The sequence below is a fragment of the Suricata suricatta genome, chromosome 8 (assembly GCF_006229205.1).
Source record: "Suricata suricatta isolate VVHF042 chromosome 8, meerkat_22Aug2017_6uvM2_HiC, whole genome shotgun sequence".
NCBI lineage: Eukaryota > Metazoa > Chordata > Mammalia > Carnivora > Herpestidae > Suricata > Suricata suricatta.
Window position 1 is genome coordinate 127,983,363 of NC_043707.1, and position 17,947 is coordinate 128,001,309.

Below are 17,947 nucleotides of genomic sequence, written 5' to 3' on the forward strand. Positions count from 1 at the left end.
GCCACCGCCTGGACGTTAAGACCCTCCTCCCATCCTCTTCCCCAGACCTCTCACTGCCCTTAGTGTAGCCTCCGCCACCCCCCTCTTTCCTGGGCTTTACCCTCCCTCCCAGGGCCCTGCTCCCTGCCCCCGACCCAGGTGGTCCCTCCCCTCTACCCAGGGCGAACCTTCCTTGCCTCCACTGGGAAGCATCGGGAGCTCTCCAGCCCGTGGGGAGGTTGGTGGTCCCCGGGCTGTGCATTCTCAGGTGGAGCGTTGCCCCCTTCTGGGGAGGCCGCCTGGACTGAGCGAGGGAAGGGCGGGCACCTGTGTGCCCGGAAGGCAGGAAGGCAGCGCGGCACTCTGCGGGGCCCCTCCCGCGGCCGCTGCCCTCGTGCGGTGCTTGCGGGGCGTTGTGCCGCGGCCTGAGTGGGAGCCGAGGGATGAGAGTGAGGGGAGCCGGCCGGACAGGAATGAACGCACAATCGCCCTTGTGAGGCTGCAGCCCCCGGCGGGTGGAGGGGGTGGGTCAGGAGGCCCCGAGGCCAACAAACGCCTGGACATGATGCACTCCAGCAGGCGCAGCCTCCCCTTCCCCCTGAACTGTCAGCTTGTGAGGGTTGGAACTGCTGATTATGGAGGTGGCTCCGATCAGGTGAGCCAGACGCCGGCAGACACAGCTAGCCAGTTACCCTCGTGGTGTTTGTTTTAGTCGTGGTGGCAGGTGCACTAGGTCCCCTGGATGGCCTGAGGTCTCACCTGGGCCTCCACAAGTGAGCCTGCCCTCCCTCTACCTTGCAGCCTTCTGCAGGGCGGACTCACCACCCAGACTGGAAGGGCCAGGGGGCTTGTGCCTTACCTGGTCAGGCAAGGAATCTTTGGAGACAGACTGACAGCTCAGGCCACCCACCTGCTTCTCCTGCCCCCGTGCAGGCAGATGTTTGCATGTGGACTTTGGGCCCTAGAGTGTTTCGAGGATCTCAGTTTCTTGTTTAATGAAGAGATGTGGCTGCTGAACCCGGATGACTAATTAAGAGTGGCGGAGTTTTTTCTTGGTGCCTTCCTGTATGTTGATTAAAAACGTGGCTTATGCTGTTTATAATGCCATTGGCCTCCTTTGATGGGCGTGTTGTGGGGAGGTGGCCCCGCCCCAGGCCTGGCTGGGGAAGTAAGTACTCCAGGACCCTGTTGGGTGAAGACTTGAAAAGCAGAGTGAGGTTTCATCAGCATGCTCTTGGGGCAAAAGCAGGGAGGGGAACGTGGCTGGGACAGCCAGGTGGGGCTGCTCACAGTAGCATACCTGGCTGGGAGGGGCATCTTGGCTTAGCCCCAGGTGCCCGATTCTCCAAAGGCAATGGGACTGCCCGTAATGACCCAGGAGGCTTAGCACGGCGATGCTTCTCTGGAGTCCTGTATTTGGGTTTTATTTGGACAGTCTGGAAGAGCTGTGGGAGAGGTGGAGGGAGAGGGCTAACCTTTCCCGAGGGCTGCTAGGGGCCAGGCATGGTGCTCTGCGGTTCAGCTGTACGGGCTCCTTGAACCCACACACAGCCCTTTCAGGTACTTACTGTCCCCGTCGTACAGGTGAGGAAGCTGCCGCTGGGACGTGCAGTAACTTACTCACGGTGTTGTCCAGCCGGTGGGAGTGAGATCTGGCAGCCTCGAAACTCCATCCTCCCCCTCGTCCTGGGCTGCTTCCGTGTCACAAGATCGGAAGGACACAGTTGAGGAGACAGAATAGTGGGGTACTCAGAGATGACGGGGGGCAGCAGCATTTACTGAGTACGGGTTGTGTTCTGGGTCCTTCGCACAGGAGACCTCACTGAACAGAGCAGCAGTCGTACGGAGGGTGGTACAGGTGTGGGTTTGGCACGGGCCGGGGCTGCACCTCTGGGGCCGAGAGCAACACCTGGCACTGAGGGAAATGGCTTTTGGGGCGTCTGTGGTCCATGAACTCAGCCACTTGGGTTTTCGTACTCTTTCTCTCAGGAACGTGTTCCGAGTATCCCCTAGGCTTCTACGTCATTTCGGGCTGCTCATTGTCAAGTTGATCCCTTACACGACTACGACTACTCTGATAATCCAGGCTGGGCAGTCAGGCTGGGACACAGGGGTGGTGTGGGATCTCAGACTAGGTAGATGAATTGAGACCACTGTGGTTTTTTATTTTCAGTTGGTGTGATAGTCTAGAAAACAGCTAGATCTCCATTATCTATGGAGGGAAATAGCACTGGAAAGAGTAGAATAGAATTGAAATAGAATCTCAAATGGACTTGGGAGTAAATGCCATGATTTTTGTTGGCATCAGTGAAGAATGCAGAGACCACTTTTCCTTTCATAGCGGTACCTCCAAAGTCAGGAATGATTATTCTGACTTAAGAGTTCTGATTCTGGTGCTGGATGGTGGGGGCCCCCATGGTGGGGGCCCCCCCATGAGTTGTCCCACCAGCTCACAGAAGGTTTTGCCTGACGGAGCTGATGGGAGAGGCCTGTCACATTGTGGCAAGGTGAAACAGTATAGTTGACACGAAGGTGTCTTGGCTGGTCTCCTGGTGTGGACCAGAGACAGTTCCGCTCAGACCCCCACACGGACGCACGGCCCTGTCCGTTTAAACCCAACTGGCCTCTTCAGTGGAATGCTTGCAAAAAGTAGCCAATAATCGCTAGCTTGAGAGTGAGATGATAAATCACAACTTGAGAGCAGATATTCCCGTTGATAACTTGGAAGTCCTCTGAAGAGGAGGGATGACTGGCAGCCCAGAGAAATGGTAGTTGGGTAGGTACATAGAACTTCCGGCCCCCGCTTCCCAGGCTGGGGATGCTTGCCATTAGGCGAATACACTGGTGCCTTGAGGAGGGGGTTACCTGAAGCTTTAGGGTGACATTAATTCTCTGTATTCAGCGCCTTCTTTTGGCAACTTGCTGTGCCAAGGACACAGTGATGAGAAGACCAGGGTCCATCCCTCACAGCTCACACTGTTTGTGGGGTGGGGATGCCACTCCTACCTAAAGCTCAAGGGGGAAGACCCTTGACTGATGTAGCCCCAAGCCATTTGCATGAGACACAGTAAGAGATTTAAGGGAAAGCTGGCTCGTGCCAGGCTTCGCTCCCTGACCTTTCGGAGCGTGCCTGTTCTCCCCTCTGCCGTGAGTGTGCAAGTGAGTCCTCTGCACGCCAGCAGCTCTCCTACCCAGAGCTGTAACCTTGCGGCGTCCTGGAGGTCCTGCCCTCCCAACCTGGATAGCTGCCATTGATGGAGGGTCTCCTGTGATCCAGAAACGTGGCTGAGATGATACAGCTCATCCTCCATTTCGTTTACGTGGAACCTGAAGCTCAAGGCGTTGAGCGACCGGTGCGAGGGGCGGGCTTGGGACTCCAGGCTGAGGCCAGCCGACTTCCTGTGCCGGACACTCCGTCTGCTTCTCAGAAGCTGTGTGCAGAAGTGCCTGTGGTACAGGCTCTGGGCCCCTTGCTCGTGCAGCCATGAGAGTGGGGTGTGCCAGGCCGGAGGACGCTGTCACACGATCATCCACCTTAGGACCAGCTAGAGCAATGCCATTTCCCAATCTAGGCTTTCAGAGGGTCGTGTTTCAGCGTCAGCAAGCAGAGATGTACATTTATAGAGCACCAGCCACGTGCACGCGCTCTGCTACGAGCTTTAGCCCCACTGGGTCTGTGTTGGGAGAGGGCAGCACAGTATAAGCAGTTAGGACTTGGGAGCCAGGCTGCCTTGGGATAATAATAACAGGACCCCCTCATTGTCATAGGGATTAAATGAGATAATACATGTCAAGTGCTTCTAACAGCATCCGGCACATAGTTACATACACAATCGCTAGTATTATTACTATTGCTATATTACAGGTGAGGTTCTGAGGGGTGGGTGGAGAGTCCCTCCCCCTGTGGCTGTTGAGTTGGGGGAACTGGGTTTTCTGACTTCAGAGACAGACCCCTTCCCTCCACTCTGTCCTGCCTGCTGAAGTTTGCTTGGCTTTGGGCCGTGCCTTGAACGAAGAGCTTCCCTAACAGAGCCCAAGGCTCTACTTCACAAAAAAGGCCTCCTGTGCACTGGACACTCATGTATTGTCGCCGCTCAATGCCGTATCTCGGGTCTGGGTGCCTTGTCCGTGCCTGGTGGAGCCCCTTACGAACTGAATCCTTGCCCTCTTCCCAGATTGGAGGAAGAGGGTCAGGACTGCGGATAGAGCCTGGGAGCTCTGTGAGAGCGGGGCGCTTGTCCGTTTGGTTCCTGCCCATCACCCCGCACCTTGCACTGGTCACCTGGTGTTTCATCACCTCCGAGTGAACATGTACTGAGAGCCGAGAGTCCCTGCCTCCACGGCGATCTGGACTTCTAATCTCCCTTGGCCTCAGTTTCTTGATTTATAGCATGAGGGTAACATTTTACAGGGATGCTGGGAGAAGGAAAAGTTGTAATGTGTACTTAACCCAGTGCTTGGCACACAGTAGGTGGTAGCTATGATTATTATCTGTCTTATTCTGCATGCCGCAGGGTAAGGGACAAAGATAGAAGCCGTAATCCCAGTTCTCTAATCCAGAAGGGGACACGAGAGGCATCCAAACAGTTTAGTGCAGCAGGAAGGACGTAGTATAGAAAAAGTTTTACTAGCAAGGGGCACATGTCTGCTAGGCCTGCATTCCACTTCCTCCAGGAAGCCCTGCATGACCACTCAGGCTCACAGGCAGCTTGCGTGGGGGCTGGGTGCGAAGCCCGGGAAGATCTTGCCGCAGCCGAGAGCATAGGGTGGGGTGCAGTCACGGAGAGGCACTGCCGGGAACAAAAGCAAAGTTCGGGGGCCCCCTCAGCCCTGTGAGGTCAGAGACCGGTTACAGGGTAGACAGGGAGTCAGATGGGGAGGGCCGGAGTTGCTAAGCTAAGGAGTTTGCATTTGATCTGGGACAGTGTGGAGCCAGTAAATATTTGGCGGGGCAGGTAGAAATTTGAGGAGGCTGGCAGAGTCGTGGTATTTTAGGAAGCGTCATCTGGCCGTGGTGTGTACAGAGGCCCCGAGCGGTGAGAGGTGGGAGGGAGGCATTGGCCAGCACTAGCCTGGGGGGGGGGGGCCGGGTTATGAGGGTGCCAACCTCTTGTGAGGCTGGGGGTATGGAGAGAAACACATGGATGAAAAAGATACAGATAGGAAGGCAGAGTGAGATGCCGTGATTTGCCGCCTCTGGGTCTGAGAGGGGCACTTGTGTCCCAGAGCTCCCTGGTGAGGCATTCTGATAGGCTGCTTTATCATTGACCCAACTTGCTATTTCTGGTCAGTTTAAATCCTAGATAGTAGTGTCTGCAGAGCCTCGGGATCCTGCCAGCAGAGCGGGGGTTTTAGTCTGCTGAGCCCAGCCATCCTGGATCTTCTTGGATCTTCGGGAGGTCCCCCGTTCTGCTCCGCTTGCACAGCCTTAGGCTCTGAGCAGGCAAGCACCTAGGACCACCCATCTGGGGGAGGGGGAGGGGCGTAGCAGGGAGGGGGTCTCTGCATGGTGGCCGTGATCATAGCAGCAGCTAGTTTTTATTAGACTACTTTTGCATACCCAGAGCAGCCCTGAGTCAGGTTCTCGTGTTACCCTCATCATGCAGGCGAGGAAACCTAGACCTGCCTCCACAGTCAGACCCCCAGAGCTTGTGCTCTGCCCGCCCCCCCGCCCCCCCTGCTCTTCTGCCTCCAGGCTCTTCCATCCAGCCGTTTGTCATGTGGATGCTCACCGAGCCATCAGATAGACCTCATAGCATAGGAGTCTTGGGTGGAAGAGGCAGATGGAGATGGGTAAACCGGAGAGTCTGATGGACCGGGGCGCACGTGCAGAACTGGGGTGGCAGGGAGGGAGGGGATGTCCACAGCAGAAGGGCTTAAGCTTAAGGGAGCCACTTGCCTTCCCTTCTCCCTGCTTCCTCGTCTTCCCACCCCACGTGTCTCTGGAAACCTGTGGAAAGGAGCCTTCCTCTGAAACTTTCTAGGGATCAGTTTCCAGGGCCACTGTCCTCTATTTTCTTCCAAGACCGCAGCCCCCGCGGCTCCCATCCCCCCACCCTGTACGGGTTCCTGTGAGGATGCAGGGGGTCTGTGTGTGGCGAGTGAAGATGGTGCCCGGCACTTGGGGAGTGGGGCCGCCATCTATTTTATTAATAGGGTTGTTTGCTAGGTGCTGTTTCACTTAACCTCGCAGCCGGCTTGGGAGGCGAGTGTAGTTCCCTCTTGTGCTGAGGGCCCGAGAAGTAGAGTCATTTGCCAAAGGCTGGCAGTCTTTTTTTTGAGAGAGAGTATGCGTGTGCAAGCCAGGGAGAGGGGGAGAGAGAATCTTAAGCAGGCTCCTCGCTTAGCACAGAGCCTGATGTGGGGCTCGAGCCCATGACCCTGGGTTCATGACCTTAGCCGAAACCAAGAGGCTGACGCCCACTTGACCGAGCCACCCAGGTGCCCCCAAAGGCTAGCAATCGTAAGGGCTCGCAGCCTGGTGTGTTCTGGCCACAAAGATCTCACCACGCTGCAGACCGGCAGCAGCCATCCCCACTCGCTCAGCCCCTAAACTTCCTCACCCGCCGCCTAAACCGCTTGTGAAGCTTCCTGTCCCAGCCCTGAGCTCACCAGGACCCTTCTGAGCTGGGACCTGCCACGAGACGTTGACATTAGTATTATTTGGACTTACCGTTGCAGAAGTTTCTCTAAGATTCAGGCAGAGGACTCATTACATTTAGTGAGTGAAAGATCTTTCACTTAAAATACTAAGCTACGAAAAGATACTTCTGCACGTCCTCTTTGTGGGCAGCCCTCCCCGTGGAACCCAGTGTTTCCTGGTGGTACCAGATGCCCTGTCCTTTCTTCTCACCCACGGCCGTGATCCGTGGCTAGAGGGTTCGGGTCTGGCTTGCTCACATCTGATGTCGCTCCTGAAGGCTTCCCCATGCTGAGGTTTGGCCCCAAAGGTGTAGCCCATGAATGGGCCTCCTGCATAGAGTTTTGGGCTAAGAAACTGAGAGGAGGAGCTTTGTCACCCCAGGCTCCTGATGAAGAGTCAGAGTGTAGGCACGATGGCCACCTCTTGAGTTTTTGTCTCATCGCTGGCTGTTGTTGTGTGTTTTTTTTTTAAGATTTTATTTTTAAGTTATTTCTACACCCAACATGGGACTCGAACTCACAGCCCTGAGATCCAGAATCGCACACCCCCCTGACTGATTTGGCTCTGATTTTATCAGAGCTTTGCTCTGCTGCTGAGCACAGTTTGCCTCTCTGCAGTCCCTGGGGCTGGGCAGGGACGCATCACTGAGGAGCGTAGACCCCTATACGTGGCCAGGCCAGACACCTTACTTGCTTTGCTCTCTGAGAACCTCCCACCCGGCGGGGCGTACCCTCCTCCTGACAGCTCCCGTGTTGAACTGAACTCTCTTTCAGCTGTAGCAGGTGTGGCCCTCTGGTCATCCTGAGATTTGAGTTCTCTGACTTAGTCTTGAGGAGTTCACTTGTGCAGCAGGAATTGGAGGTGCCTGAGTTAGCTGCCTTCACCCCGTGGGTTATGAAGTATCCCCTCCTGGGGTCTCCATGCATCCTGAGAGTGCTTGTCTTCTACACTGTGTTGGCTGCACACGGTCACGGTCTTTAATTCTGTCAACCCAGCCCTCCGAGGGTGGCTTCTTCACTGTGCAGATAAGGAAACTGAAGCTTGGAAAGGTTGAGTGAGTGGCTGGCTGCAGGGCCCCCCCGCAGTCAGTGGCAGAGTTGACATTCCGGTGCAGGGTCATCCCACTCACTGTTGCATGCTTGTGGAATTCTGCTATCCTGCCTGCCGTGCGTGGACTCACCAGGACGCTTATTTCCTAATGAGGAAGCTGAGGTCGAGAGCAGTTCATGGTGGCTGAAGCCTGGGCGTAGACGCCAGAAGGTTTTGTTGGTTCGGGTTGTTAACATGAAAGTGGGTGGATCTTTCTGAGCCACAGTCTGTCTTTGGGGAAGCTACCTGCTAAACCTTCCAGTGATAGATCTGTCTTGGCCCGTCATCAGTAGGGTCACATCTTGGCGTTTTGGGTAAGCACAGTGGTTCTTGGTGTGTAGCCTAGTGATTGGGGCAACCTCCCACTGACACTGTTGGTTGCACAAAACCTTGCAGAATTCCCTTGGCCTTTTCCTGTGAAGGCCCTGCCCGGCCCTGGGAGCCACCGCCAGGGGGGGCAGGCTGCAGGGCCTCTGAGGGGAGAGAGCCTAGGGGCCCAATTCAGTAGTTTTATGACCTTGAGCCGCTTCAGTTGGTGACTCTCCCAATGTCTCAAGTTGTTTCTGGTCCTTAGGAGGGAAGGGGAATATTAAGTGCCCCCTCAGTGTGAGTGCCACGCAGTGTTCCATTGTCCCTGGCACATGGGCATTGCCCCGTAGTGTTGAATGAATGGATGTCTGGTAGGCCCTTAATAAATGTGAGTGCCCCTTCCCTGTGAGGTTGCTGTTTTCCTAGGTCAAAAATGGTTGATTTATCAGCATTTCATGTGGTTTAGCCCAACACAGAATAAACACTTCGAGCAGGGTGATTCCAGTTGTGACACTTTCTGGCAGTCCAGAGTCAGCGTTGGGCTCCCACTTGTCAGTTTCACTTTAGGTTGAGGTGACAAGAACGGAAGGAGCTGAGCAGGGTCTGCCTCTGAGATTGGGTCAGTGTTTCCGTTAGCTGTTCAGGCTACCCTGACATTGAAAGTTGTTGGGAGGCACTGGCCGTGGTGGGATTGGGTTGGTGGGAACAGTCATCCTGAGCAGTGGGATCAGGGTTGGTGAGAACAGTCACGCTGAGTGGTAGGATCAGTTTGGTGGGAAGAGTCACCCTGAGTGGTGGGATCAGGTTGGTGGGAACAGCCATCCTGAGTGGTGGAATCAGGAGTTGGTGGAAACAGCCATCCTGAGCAGTGGGATCGGGGTTGGTGGGAACAGTCGCCCTGAGCGGTGGGATTGGGGTTGGTGAGAACAGTCACCCTGAGGGGTGGGATTGGGGTTGGTGAGAACAGTCACCCTGAGCGGTGGGATCAGTTTGGTGGGAACAGCCATCCTGAGCGGTGGGTTTGGGTTGGTGGGAACAGTCACCCTGAGGGGTGGGATCGGGTTGGTGGGAACAGTCACCCTGAGCGGTGGGATTGGGGTTGGTGGGAATAGCCATCCTCCTGGCTCTGAGCTTCACTGGTGGCTCTGCACGTGGTAGGCACTGAGCACTGGGCACAGAGTCACATGGCTGGCTTGGAGTTTCCGAATGATCCCAGGGAGCCTGGAGTGCAGGGGCGGTAGAAGGGCAGGTCTGGAGCCTGAGTTCGTATCCACGCCTGCAGAGTTGAGCGGCTTCCTTCACCCTCTGCCTCAGTTTCCTTGTCTATGAAATGGTACTACTGATGGGTTTTACGAGGGTTAAATGAGTTCATACATGTAAAGCCTGACCCAGTAACATTATTAGTATTAACAACATCAGTAATAAGGCGATGTTATCAGTGATGTGGACTTGTCATGTGCTATTAGAGCCGAATGTAGAAACTCCCTTTGCTCTGTGTTGGAGGGAGTTTAGACTTTGTGTCGATACCTGACTCTCAGGGAAGTGTTGGAAGCTCACTGGAAACTCTTGTGAGTTATGGGCCTTGCAGAGATGTTCCTGACCATCCCTGAGCAAGTTGTTTGGAATGGTACTTTGGCTCCAGCTTATAATAAAAGCCACTCTTCTGGAAAATGGCTTAGTTTTTTCCTTCTCCTGGTATGAGTGGCCAACCCTGGAGGGCCCCTTGCATTTGGCATCCAGGGCCTTTGAGGGGAGTGGGGCACGATGCCTGTCACTCCTGCGCACAGCCCCTCTCTGCGCCCTCCCCTGGACTGTGGTTATTTTCTGAACTGCCGCAGCCTGCAAGCCTTCACCGCCTCGGGGGCCAGGTGTTTTGTTTTAAGGGCTTGTGTTTGAGTTTAAGGCACGTAGAATGTTGGGGTTTAGGGAGAAGGACGCAAAATAAAGGGAACTGGGCAGAGAAAACACTTGTTGGAACACAGCCTGGTAAGGGATAATGGAAGGAGACTCCTGGTTCTGATTCCCACTGTGGCTCCCTATGAACCGTGTGAGCTTCGACTGGCTCCTTAATCTCTCTGAACCTCAGCTTCCTGATCTGTGCAATGCACAGATCTTCACAGGGTAGTCAGAGGATTAAATAAGAACAGTGTTCACAAAGTGCCATAGCTGAGACCTCCTGTGTAGGCATTAGTACAGGTTCATTATTACCCGTAGGGACTTGATCATTCATGCAAATGAGCACTGTTCTAGGGGGAAGAGAATTGGGTTGAATCTGAAAATCCCTGTGATGAGGAATACCACGAATCTGAAAAGCAGATGTAGTGATCATACTACGGGGAGGCTGTGACTTTTTGGCTTCCAGGGACCTTGATCTTGGACTGGGCAGCCCTCAGCACCTTGGCCTAGAGGCTTCATCACGCAGGAGGACTTGCACTGAGCCAGCTCCCGTGTACTGAGCTTTGTGGATACCCTCTCGTCTAATCGTCCTGTAGCCCCATTTTGGACATGGTGCCTCCCAACACACTTTGCAGATGTGGAAATGGAGGCCTAAGAAGTGAAGATGTATCTTGTACAAGGTCACGTAGCTGGTAAGGGGCAGAGGTGGCCTTTGAACTCGGTGTTCTGATTCTGGATTCCATTCCACACACTAATGGCTGGTCCTAGGATGTTGTTTTTATGGACAGAGGACAGTGTTTATGATGGTGGTTCTAACCAGTGTTCTTCGGTGCTTTTACACGTTTTGCAGCTCAAAGCAGACTGTGTTAGGTGGCTACCCCTGGTTTTGCTTGGATGACTTGGAGCCCATCTTAAGATGCTACAAGAATGAGCCCCCCCTTTGACTGTGGTTCTTCATTTAAAGGGGAACCTTGTTTCCCACGTCGTGATTTCTATCCTTGAGTCCCTCTTCAGACCCTGAGCACCATATAGTCTTTACTTCTGCCTGTCTTGTCTCCTGTTCTGGGCACATCCCACTGGGCTCTGAAATGATGCACTGTGGGGATACAAGAGCCGTCCATGATGAAGCTGGCACTTGAATTTGGGACCAGCTTACTCCAGGCCCTGGCTGCGCTACCCCTGCAGTTGGGGCCAGAAATGAGCAGAGAGACTATGGTCGTCTGCCTACCTATGTTACCAGCGGGATTCGTCCAAACCCAAGAGGTAAAACCAGTATAAGGTACAGAAAGAGGTTCCTAATCTCAAATTGCTGAGAATGCGGGCTGTGGAGGTTGGCACCTGTCTGCAGGATCGGGAGGCTCTCCGTGGCCTCCCTCGACGGCAGCCTCTGTTCCTTTTTTGTCTTACTTGGCACTTGGTGTTATGCCTGGAAAATGGGCCGAGTCTTCACATTTTCTTAACAACCTTGATTTTTTCATTCTTCCTTTAAATTGCTTCCTCCAAAAGGGATTATTCAGCTGCCACCTGGAGTCCCCTTATCCTCCTGCCCACCCTCACACTGGTACCCCAGGGCTCTATGGCTTTTTCCCCTCTTGGCCACGGACCATGGTTTTTGAGCTCGCTGAATTCCAGATGGAGAAGCATCCTGGGCGTTTTCCCCAGGATCCTGCTTTTATTTTGCTTCCACAGTATCTGTTTGGTACATATTGATCGTCGAGAAGGCATTTCTTGAAATAACAAGCAAGTACTGGTTGCCATGGTCCCCAAGGAAGGGCCCTCCCATCATGTGACTAATCGGCAGAACAGGACACAGAAATCGTGTTGGACCTCCCTAGGATGAGCTCAGAGTGCCTCGTGAGCCATTGAATTAACTGATAAAACCCCATGCGCTGAATTCCAAGCCACGCTCGTCTCTCAGGGAAGGGAAAACACGATTTCCGAGCCTCACGTGATGGGCCATGTGTTGTAACAAGTACAAGGGGATTCAAAGGCGGCTGAAGCCTTCAGCGAGCCCCGGCGTTAACCAGGAAAGGAAGCCGCCAGCAAGCGTGGCCGCCTGCCCTGCTTAGCGCTTAATGTGCATTATCCTCTTCGGCCCCCAGAATTCTCCTAAGCATGGAATCCTGTGAATTTCGGACTTTATGTAAATCATAATTCTGGAAATTTAGAGACTTGATGTACATTGCTAATGAGTAGCAGAGCGGGTACTGGAACCTGGCTGCTATGACTTTAAAGCCTTTGCACGTTACCTCTCCGGTCATGGAGGAGCTGCTCACCCAGGGCTTGTGGCTCCCCCACATCCCACAGTACATCCCCAGGGCAATTGGGACTGGGGTCCTGCGTCCGACACTAGAATCTGAGTGTACATTCTCAAATGGGCCGTTGTCTTTGCTATTGCGTGAACCCAGGCACATTTGAGAACTCCTGTCTGAACGTGCTTCTCCAGTGATGCACACAAACCCCACACTTTTCCAGCATGACGTCGTGAGAGAGCTTCGTGGGTGGCAGTAGGGTTGACGAGCCTAAAAAGCCAGCGCCCTTCGTTGAAGAAATCTAGGGACAGGTCTGGACTCAACCCTTGGTCCCTCTGGTTTTAGCTCCTACTTTGTGGCATGTGTGCCCAGAGGAGACGGGAGTCACCGTGGCTGGGCACGGGGGACATGGAAGGACCAGCAGTTGGTTGAAAAATGATGGTACCGCAGCATGAAGGTTTATAATACAGTCGTTAAAATGTGACCTTGTTGAGTAAAGCAGAGCTCAGAGTCCGGCTGTTCTACCCTCCTGCTCTCTAGAACGTTCCCGTTAGAATGCCTACCTCATTGGGGTTGTGAGGATCCAGTAACGAACGGTGTGCAAGCCCTTTCCTGTGTCTTAGTGCCGTGGTTACTGACTCTCTGTTAGTCTATACGATTATCTGTTTATCTAGACACACACATGTATGTGTATGTTTTCCCCTCCTTAGAGTCACTTCCTTACAGTCCACCCCCACGAGTGGGTTGTAGGGCTAAGGAGAATGAGCATTCCCCCCTCCCCCACCTGTGTCTTTCCTGTCACTTTGCCCTGGTAACTTCTGACAGCCTCGCCTCGCATGCTGCCTTCAGGCCCTCGGATCTCATGCCCTCCCCCCTGCCTTGCCAGCTTGGTTTCCGCGGTCTAGCTTCCTGTTCTGCCCAAGCTGAGAGAGCTCCTTCTTTACTGCAGAAATGTCTTGTCAAGGGGTGGCCTCCATGCAGTTTGCCACATCGTCTTCCTATCAGAACCATTCATTTTTCTTTAAATAGCCTCATTTTTAAACTCAAGATATTTAGGAGGGAAACGTTGTCACTACCATGAATGGAAAACCAGTATGGTTGCCCTAAGTAGAAAGTATACATTGAAGCAAACTCCCGTAATGTTGATAGAAGAGAGGCTCCCCTGAGGACCACCTAAAATCGGTGACCCTCAGGGGCTGGCTTGTTTGTCTCTCTGGGCCTCAGCTTGCAGCGTCCACCTTCTTGCCTGCCTTCCTTCTTCCTGTGTCCACCCTGCTTGCCTCCGGGTCTGGTTCTGTCCCCTTGTGGCCACCAAGTCTTCTCTGACTACCACAGCCCTCCACATCCTGTCTGCCCACCATCCATCCATCCAACCATCCACCCACCCACCCACCCAACCATCCATGCAAATATGTAACAATGCTCTGGGCTCTGCTAGGGGGTGGGCATAATAAAGACCGTTTCAGTGTCTATAAGGAGAGCGTTCCCGTGTCTGTGCAGAGAAGCTGTGGAGTGGAAGACGATCACTGGAAGGGGGTGTGTGCAGGTACAGTGTAGAGGGTGTCTGGCTTAGTGGGGACCACAGCAGAGATTTCAGGGGAAGAGGCTTTTGTCAGGGTTGAGATGAAAAGACTCATTTGCCGGCAGGCGAGTGGTGGAGACACAGCGTGCAGAAGAACTGCACGTGCAGGGGAACGTGGCACGTTCTGGGGAACCGGCAGTAAGTCAGTCGTTGGAGCCAGAAGGGTGGGGATGGGAAAGCTCCATGTGACCCAGCAGGGGTCACTTGTGAAGGAAGCTCCGACTTTACCCTCGTCCATTTCCACCCTCGTCTATTTCCGTGCCCTCTCTGCACCCTGACCCGGCCTGCAACACAACACAGACCTTAACCCATGAGGTTCAGCAGTTGACGCCCTCTTCCTGGGAGTAGGATATGCTGGTGCTTCAGTGCCCCTGCCCGCCCATCTCGGTGTGCTGAGTGTCTCCTGCGCTCTGGGCCGTGTCCTGAGACACTCGGCCCAGTGAAAGGAGGGCCTTGCCTTCAAGAGCCCACAGCCCAGTGGAGGAGACACGTGGCCGTCTAGTTGGGTGTGAACACCAGTGGCAGGGGCCCTGGGAAGCTTCCTGACCCCGTTCCCTGCCATCAGGGGCCCTTCGGAATCTGACAGTATTAGTTTTTAAAAGTTCAGTGTTTTTCCTTTTATTTTAAAAGTAATGTGTTCATTATAGAAAAGTTGGAAAATACAGAAAGGAAAGAAAAACTTGCCCATAATCTTACCCTGCCAGTAGCTACAGTTAACCTTTTGGTATATTGCTTCTGTGTCTTTGTCTCTGCATGGGGTTTAAAGAGTTTTTGGGGATTGTGTTCATATTGTCTGAGTGGTTTATATGTTGTGCTCTTTTTTCATGAGAATTTTCTTGTTACAGAATTTTTATGAACTTTATTTTTTAATTTATTTTTGAGAGAGAGACAGAGTGTGAACATGGGAGGGGCAGAGAGAGAAGGAGACACAGAATCCAAAGCAGGCTCCAGGCTCTGAGCTGTCAGCACAGAGCCCAACATGGGGCTCGAACCCATGAACTGTGAGATCATGACCTGAGCCGAAGTCAAACGCCTAACCGCCTGAGCCACCCAGGTGCCCCTGAATTATTTATTTATTTATTTTATTTTTTAAAAAGATTTTTTTTGTTGTTTTTTATTTTTGAGAGACAGAGAGAGAGAGACAGTGCAAGCAGGGGAGGGTCAAAGAGAGAGGGAGACACAGAATCTGAAGCAGGCTCCAGGCTCTGAGCTAGCTGTCAGCACAGAGCCCGACGCGGGGCTCGAACCCATGAACATAAGATCATGACCTGAGCCGAAGCCAGGCGCCCCTGAACTTTTTATTTTTTATATTTATTTTCGAGAGGAGAGCACCATGTGTTGAGCGGGGGAGGGACAGAGAGAAGGGGACAGAGGCTCCAAAGCAGGCTCTGTGCTGACAGCAGCCAGCCCAATGCAGGCTTGAACTCATGAACTGCAAGATCATGCCCTGAGCCCAAGTGGTATGCTTAACTGACTGAGCCCCACAGGCGCCCCTCCAGAATGTTTTAAATGACTACTGTTCCGGCTGGTTAATGCTGTCATTCGCTTAACTATTTCCCGATTGTTGGATAAGTAGGTGTTAATTTTTCCTTGCTGTTGCATGTGTTTTTAATAATTTGAAGGCTTTTACACAGCACTTTTTCTGGTCCTCCTCATTTCCTTATTGTGGGTTATGACTTTGTTCCCATAGGTTGCATCTGAGGTATGAACTTTCTCTCTGCCCATGTGATTGTGTCTTGTGACCATGAACTCTCTCCTCACCCATATGATTGTGTCTGTTGCTGTGAACTCTCTCTGCCCCTGTGTAATCATGTCTTGGGGGTGTGAACTGTCTCCCTACCCATGTTAGGTTGTAGGTATGAACTCTCTCTGCCTGTGTGATCGTGTCTTGTGGGTGTGATTGGGTCTGGGTGTGAACGCTCTCCCTGCCCATGTGATTGTGTCTTGTGGAGATGAACTCTCTTCCTACACATACACAGTCTGTTGCTGTTGCCCACAATTAACATGCTGTAAAGTCACCATGAACAGTGAATTAGCAAATCCTGGACCGTTGCTTCTAGGAGAAACGCAGCCTACAGTTTCTGGGATCCTCCGGTCACAACATTATTGTCCTCTGATTAATATGTAACCGGAAAGACAAATACTGCGCGGTCTCACTTACATATGGAATCCAAACAAAGAACAGCCAGACTCAGAACGGCGCTTGGCAGCGACTGGAGGGTGCCGGGGAAATCACATTTTGCTGAAAGGGGACAAACTTTTAGCTACAAGATAAATAAGGTCTGAGGAGCTCATGTGAAACATTAAAGAAAAAAACCCACCTTGTTTTATGTGTGTTTCTGCCAAAGGACACCATTTGGTTGGGTTGGTTCATTGACACCACAGTCGGAACCCGCCGCATAGTAACTGGTATCTGAGCCGGCGCTGGCTGGCGCGTTCTCCACTCCCGCCGCACTGAGCCTGGGGGCCGCTTCTAGACCGCGAAGTCAGCAAAGCGCACGGAGGTGCGGAGAAGGCGACACTAAAGAGCCTGCGAGGGGCGCCTGGGTGGCTCAGGTGGTTAAGCGTCCGACTTCGGCTCAGGTTATGATCTCACCGTTCATGAGTTCGAGGCCCGCATCAGGCTTAGAGCCTGGAGCCTGCTTCAGAGTCTGCGTCTCCCTCTCTCTCTGCCCCTCCTCCCCTGCTCACACTCTCTCTCTCTCAAAAATAAACATTGAAAATTTTTTTAAAAAGAGCCTGCGAGGACTCCTGTTGAGGGCGCGAGAGCTGAAACAGGCAAAGCATCGCCTTATTCCGTCTTGGAGAATATGCGCGTTGGGCAGCTCAGAGGTTCTGCGGCTCTGCGCATGTCTGGGCAGGACGGGACCACAGAAGTGGCCTGAGTATTAAATGGGGGCTTGCGTATAAATAGTTGCGAGCAGGTGAGTTTGCAGAGAGCGAGAACCAGGTGTTAGATGCAGAGTGTCGAATGAGCCCCATATGTGGCTGCGTCCTGTCTACCTGGTGACATAGAGGTAGTTATAGAGGTAATTACACTGATGATGCGTTAAAAATAAGATTTGAGGGGCACCTGGGCGGCTCATTTGGTTAAGCCTCTGCCTTTGGCTCAGGTCATGATCTCGCAGTTTGTGGTTTTGAGCCCCACATCGGGCTCTGTGCTTCAGATCCTCTGACCCCTCTCTCTCTGCCCCTGCCCCACTCACACACTGTCTCTCTCTCTCTTAAAAATAAACTTGAAAAAACTTAAAAAATAAGATTGTAATAGAGTTCTTTCCCAAATTTTGATTTTTGTGATTGTTGGTGGGAGGGGTGTTGTGGGGAAAAGCATCACCTACCCCCTGTAAGTATTAGAGACCTCATTTCCCAGTAATGAGTGACTCTATCCCACAGTCTGAGAAGACTTAAATGCTCGGGGGTCAATTTTCCTGTCTTTAAACAGCCAGGTGCTTCTGCCTCTTGGAGCGAGGCTGACCCCAGTGTGATCAGAAGACCCTTTGTCTCCCTGGTGCTGTTAGAGGAGCGTTTTGTTCCTACAGACCTTTGGGTGGGCGGGTGCAGCTCCTCAGAGCGTCTGCTGCCTGCGGGTCGCTTCCGGCCTCCGGCCACAGATCCAGTATCTGATGCCGGTGTGGAAACAGACGAGGGGCGGTATGGCGAGGTGTTTCGTGAACCCGAATTGTATTCCAAACCAAAACAGCCCTGGTAATACGGGCTCTTAATCACCGGGGAGACTTTGAGGGGGACTTCTGGCCTCCCCGCACCCGACATGTAACAGAAGCAAGTGGCAAAATAGAAAGGAGAGTCTGACATCTGCATCACCGAGGCAAGAAAATGGATTAAACTGTCACAACTGGCTCAAGCATTGGGAGTGAAGTAAGGCTACCTTGACTGCAGTCTGGGGCGGTGGGGTGCACAGGACCCAGGATGTCCGTGCCCTTGACTAAGCTGATGCTTGGTGTTGGGATCTTCACACGTTTGGGGTGGGAAGACTGTTGGCTTGGGCTTGATCAGCTTGGGAGTGGCGAGCATGGCACTCGGAGGCCCCTAGCTGTGGGCCCTCACTCACTGGGTAAGAGTGGGGTTACCCGTGGGGCTCCACACCTGTTCCCCTCACTGTTTCACCTTCTCCTTTGGTTTCTTGCTTTAGCCTGGTGCCCAGCGGGGTGTAGGATGGGTTTCCCTACTTGGTTGCCT

General features: G+C 53.1%; 1 protein-coding gene across 2 annotated transcripts in view; it reads left to right on the forward strand.

Annotated features, from left to right (window-relative positions):
* The first annotated feature begins 526 nt into the window (after positions 1–526).
* Positions 527–17,947, forward strand: part of CAPZB (capping actin protein of muscle Z-line subunit beta) — a 131,306-nt gene continuing 113,885 nt past the window's right edge. The window contains exon 1 of one of the 2 annotated variants that reach the window (XM_029949115.1): positions 527–634. In XM_029949115.1, coding sequence (XP_029804975.1) covers positions 542–634 — 93 coding nt within the window. In that variant the 5' untranslated portion in view covers positions 527–541. The remainder of the gene's footprint in view (positions 635–17,947) is intronic. The other variant, XM_029949116.1, reaches the window with a different exon arrangement.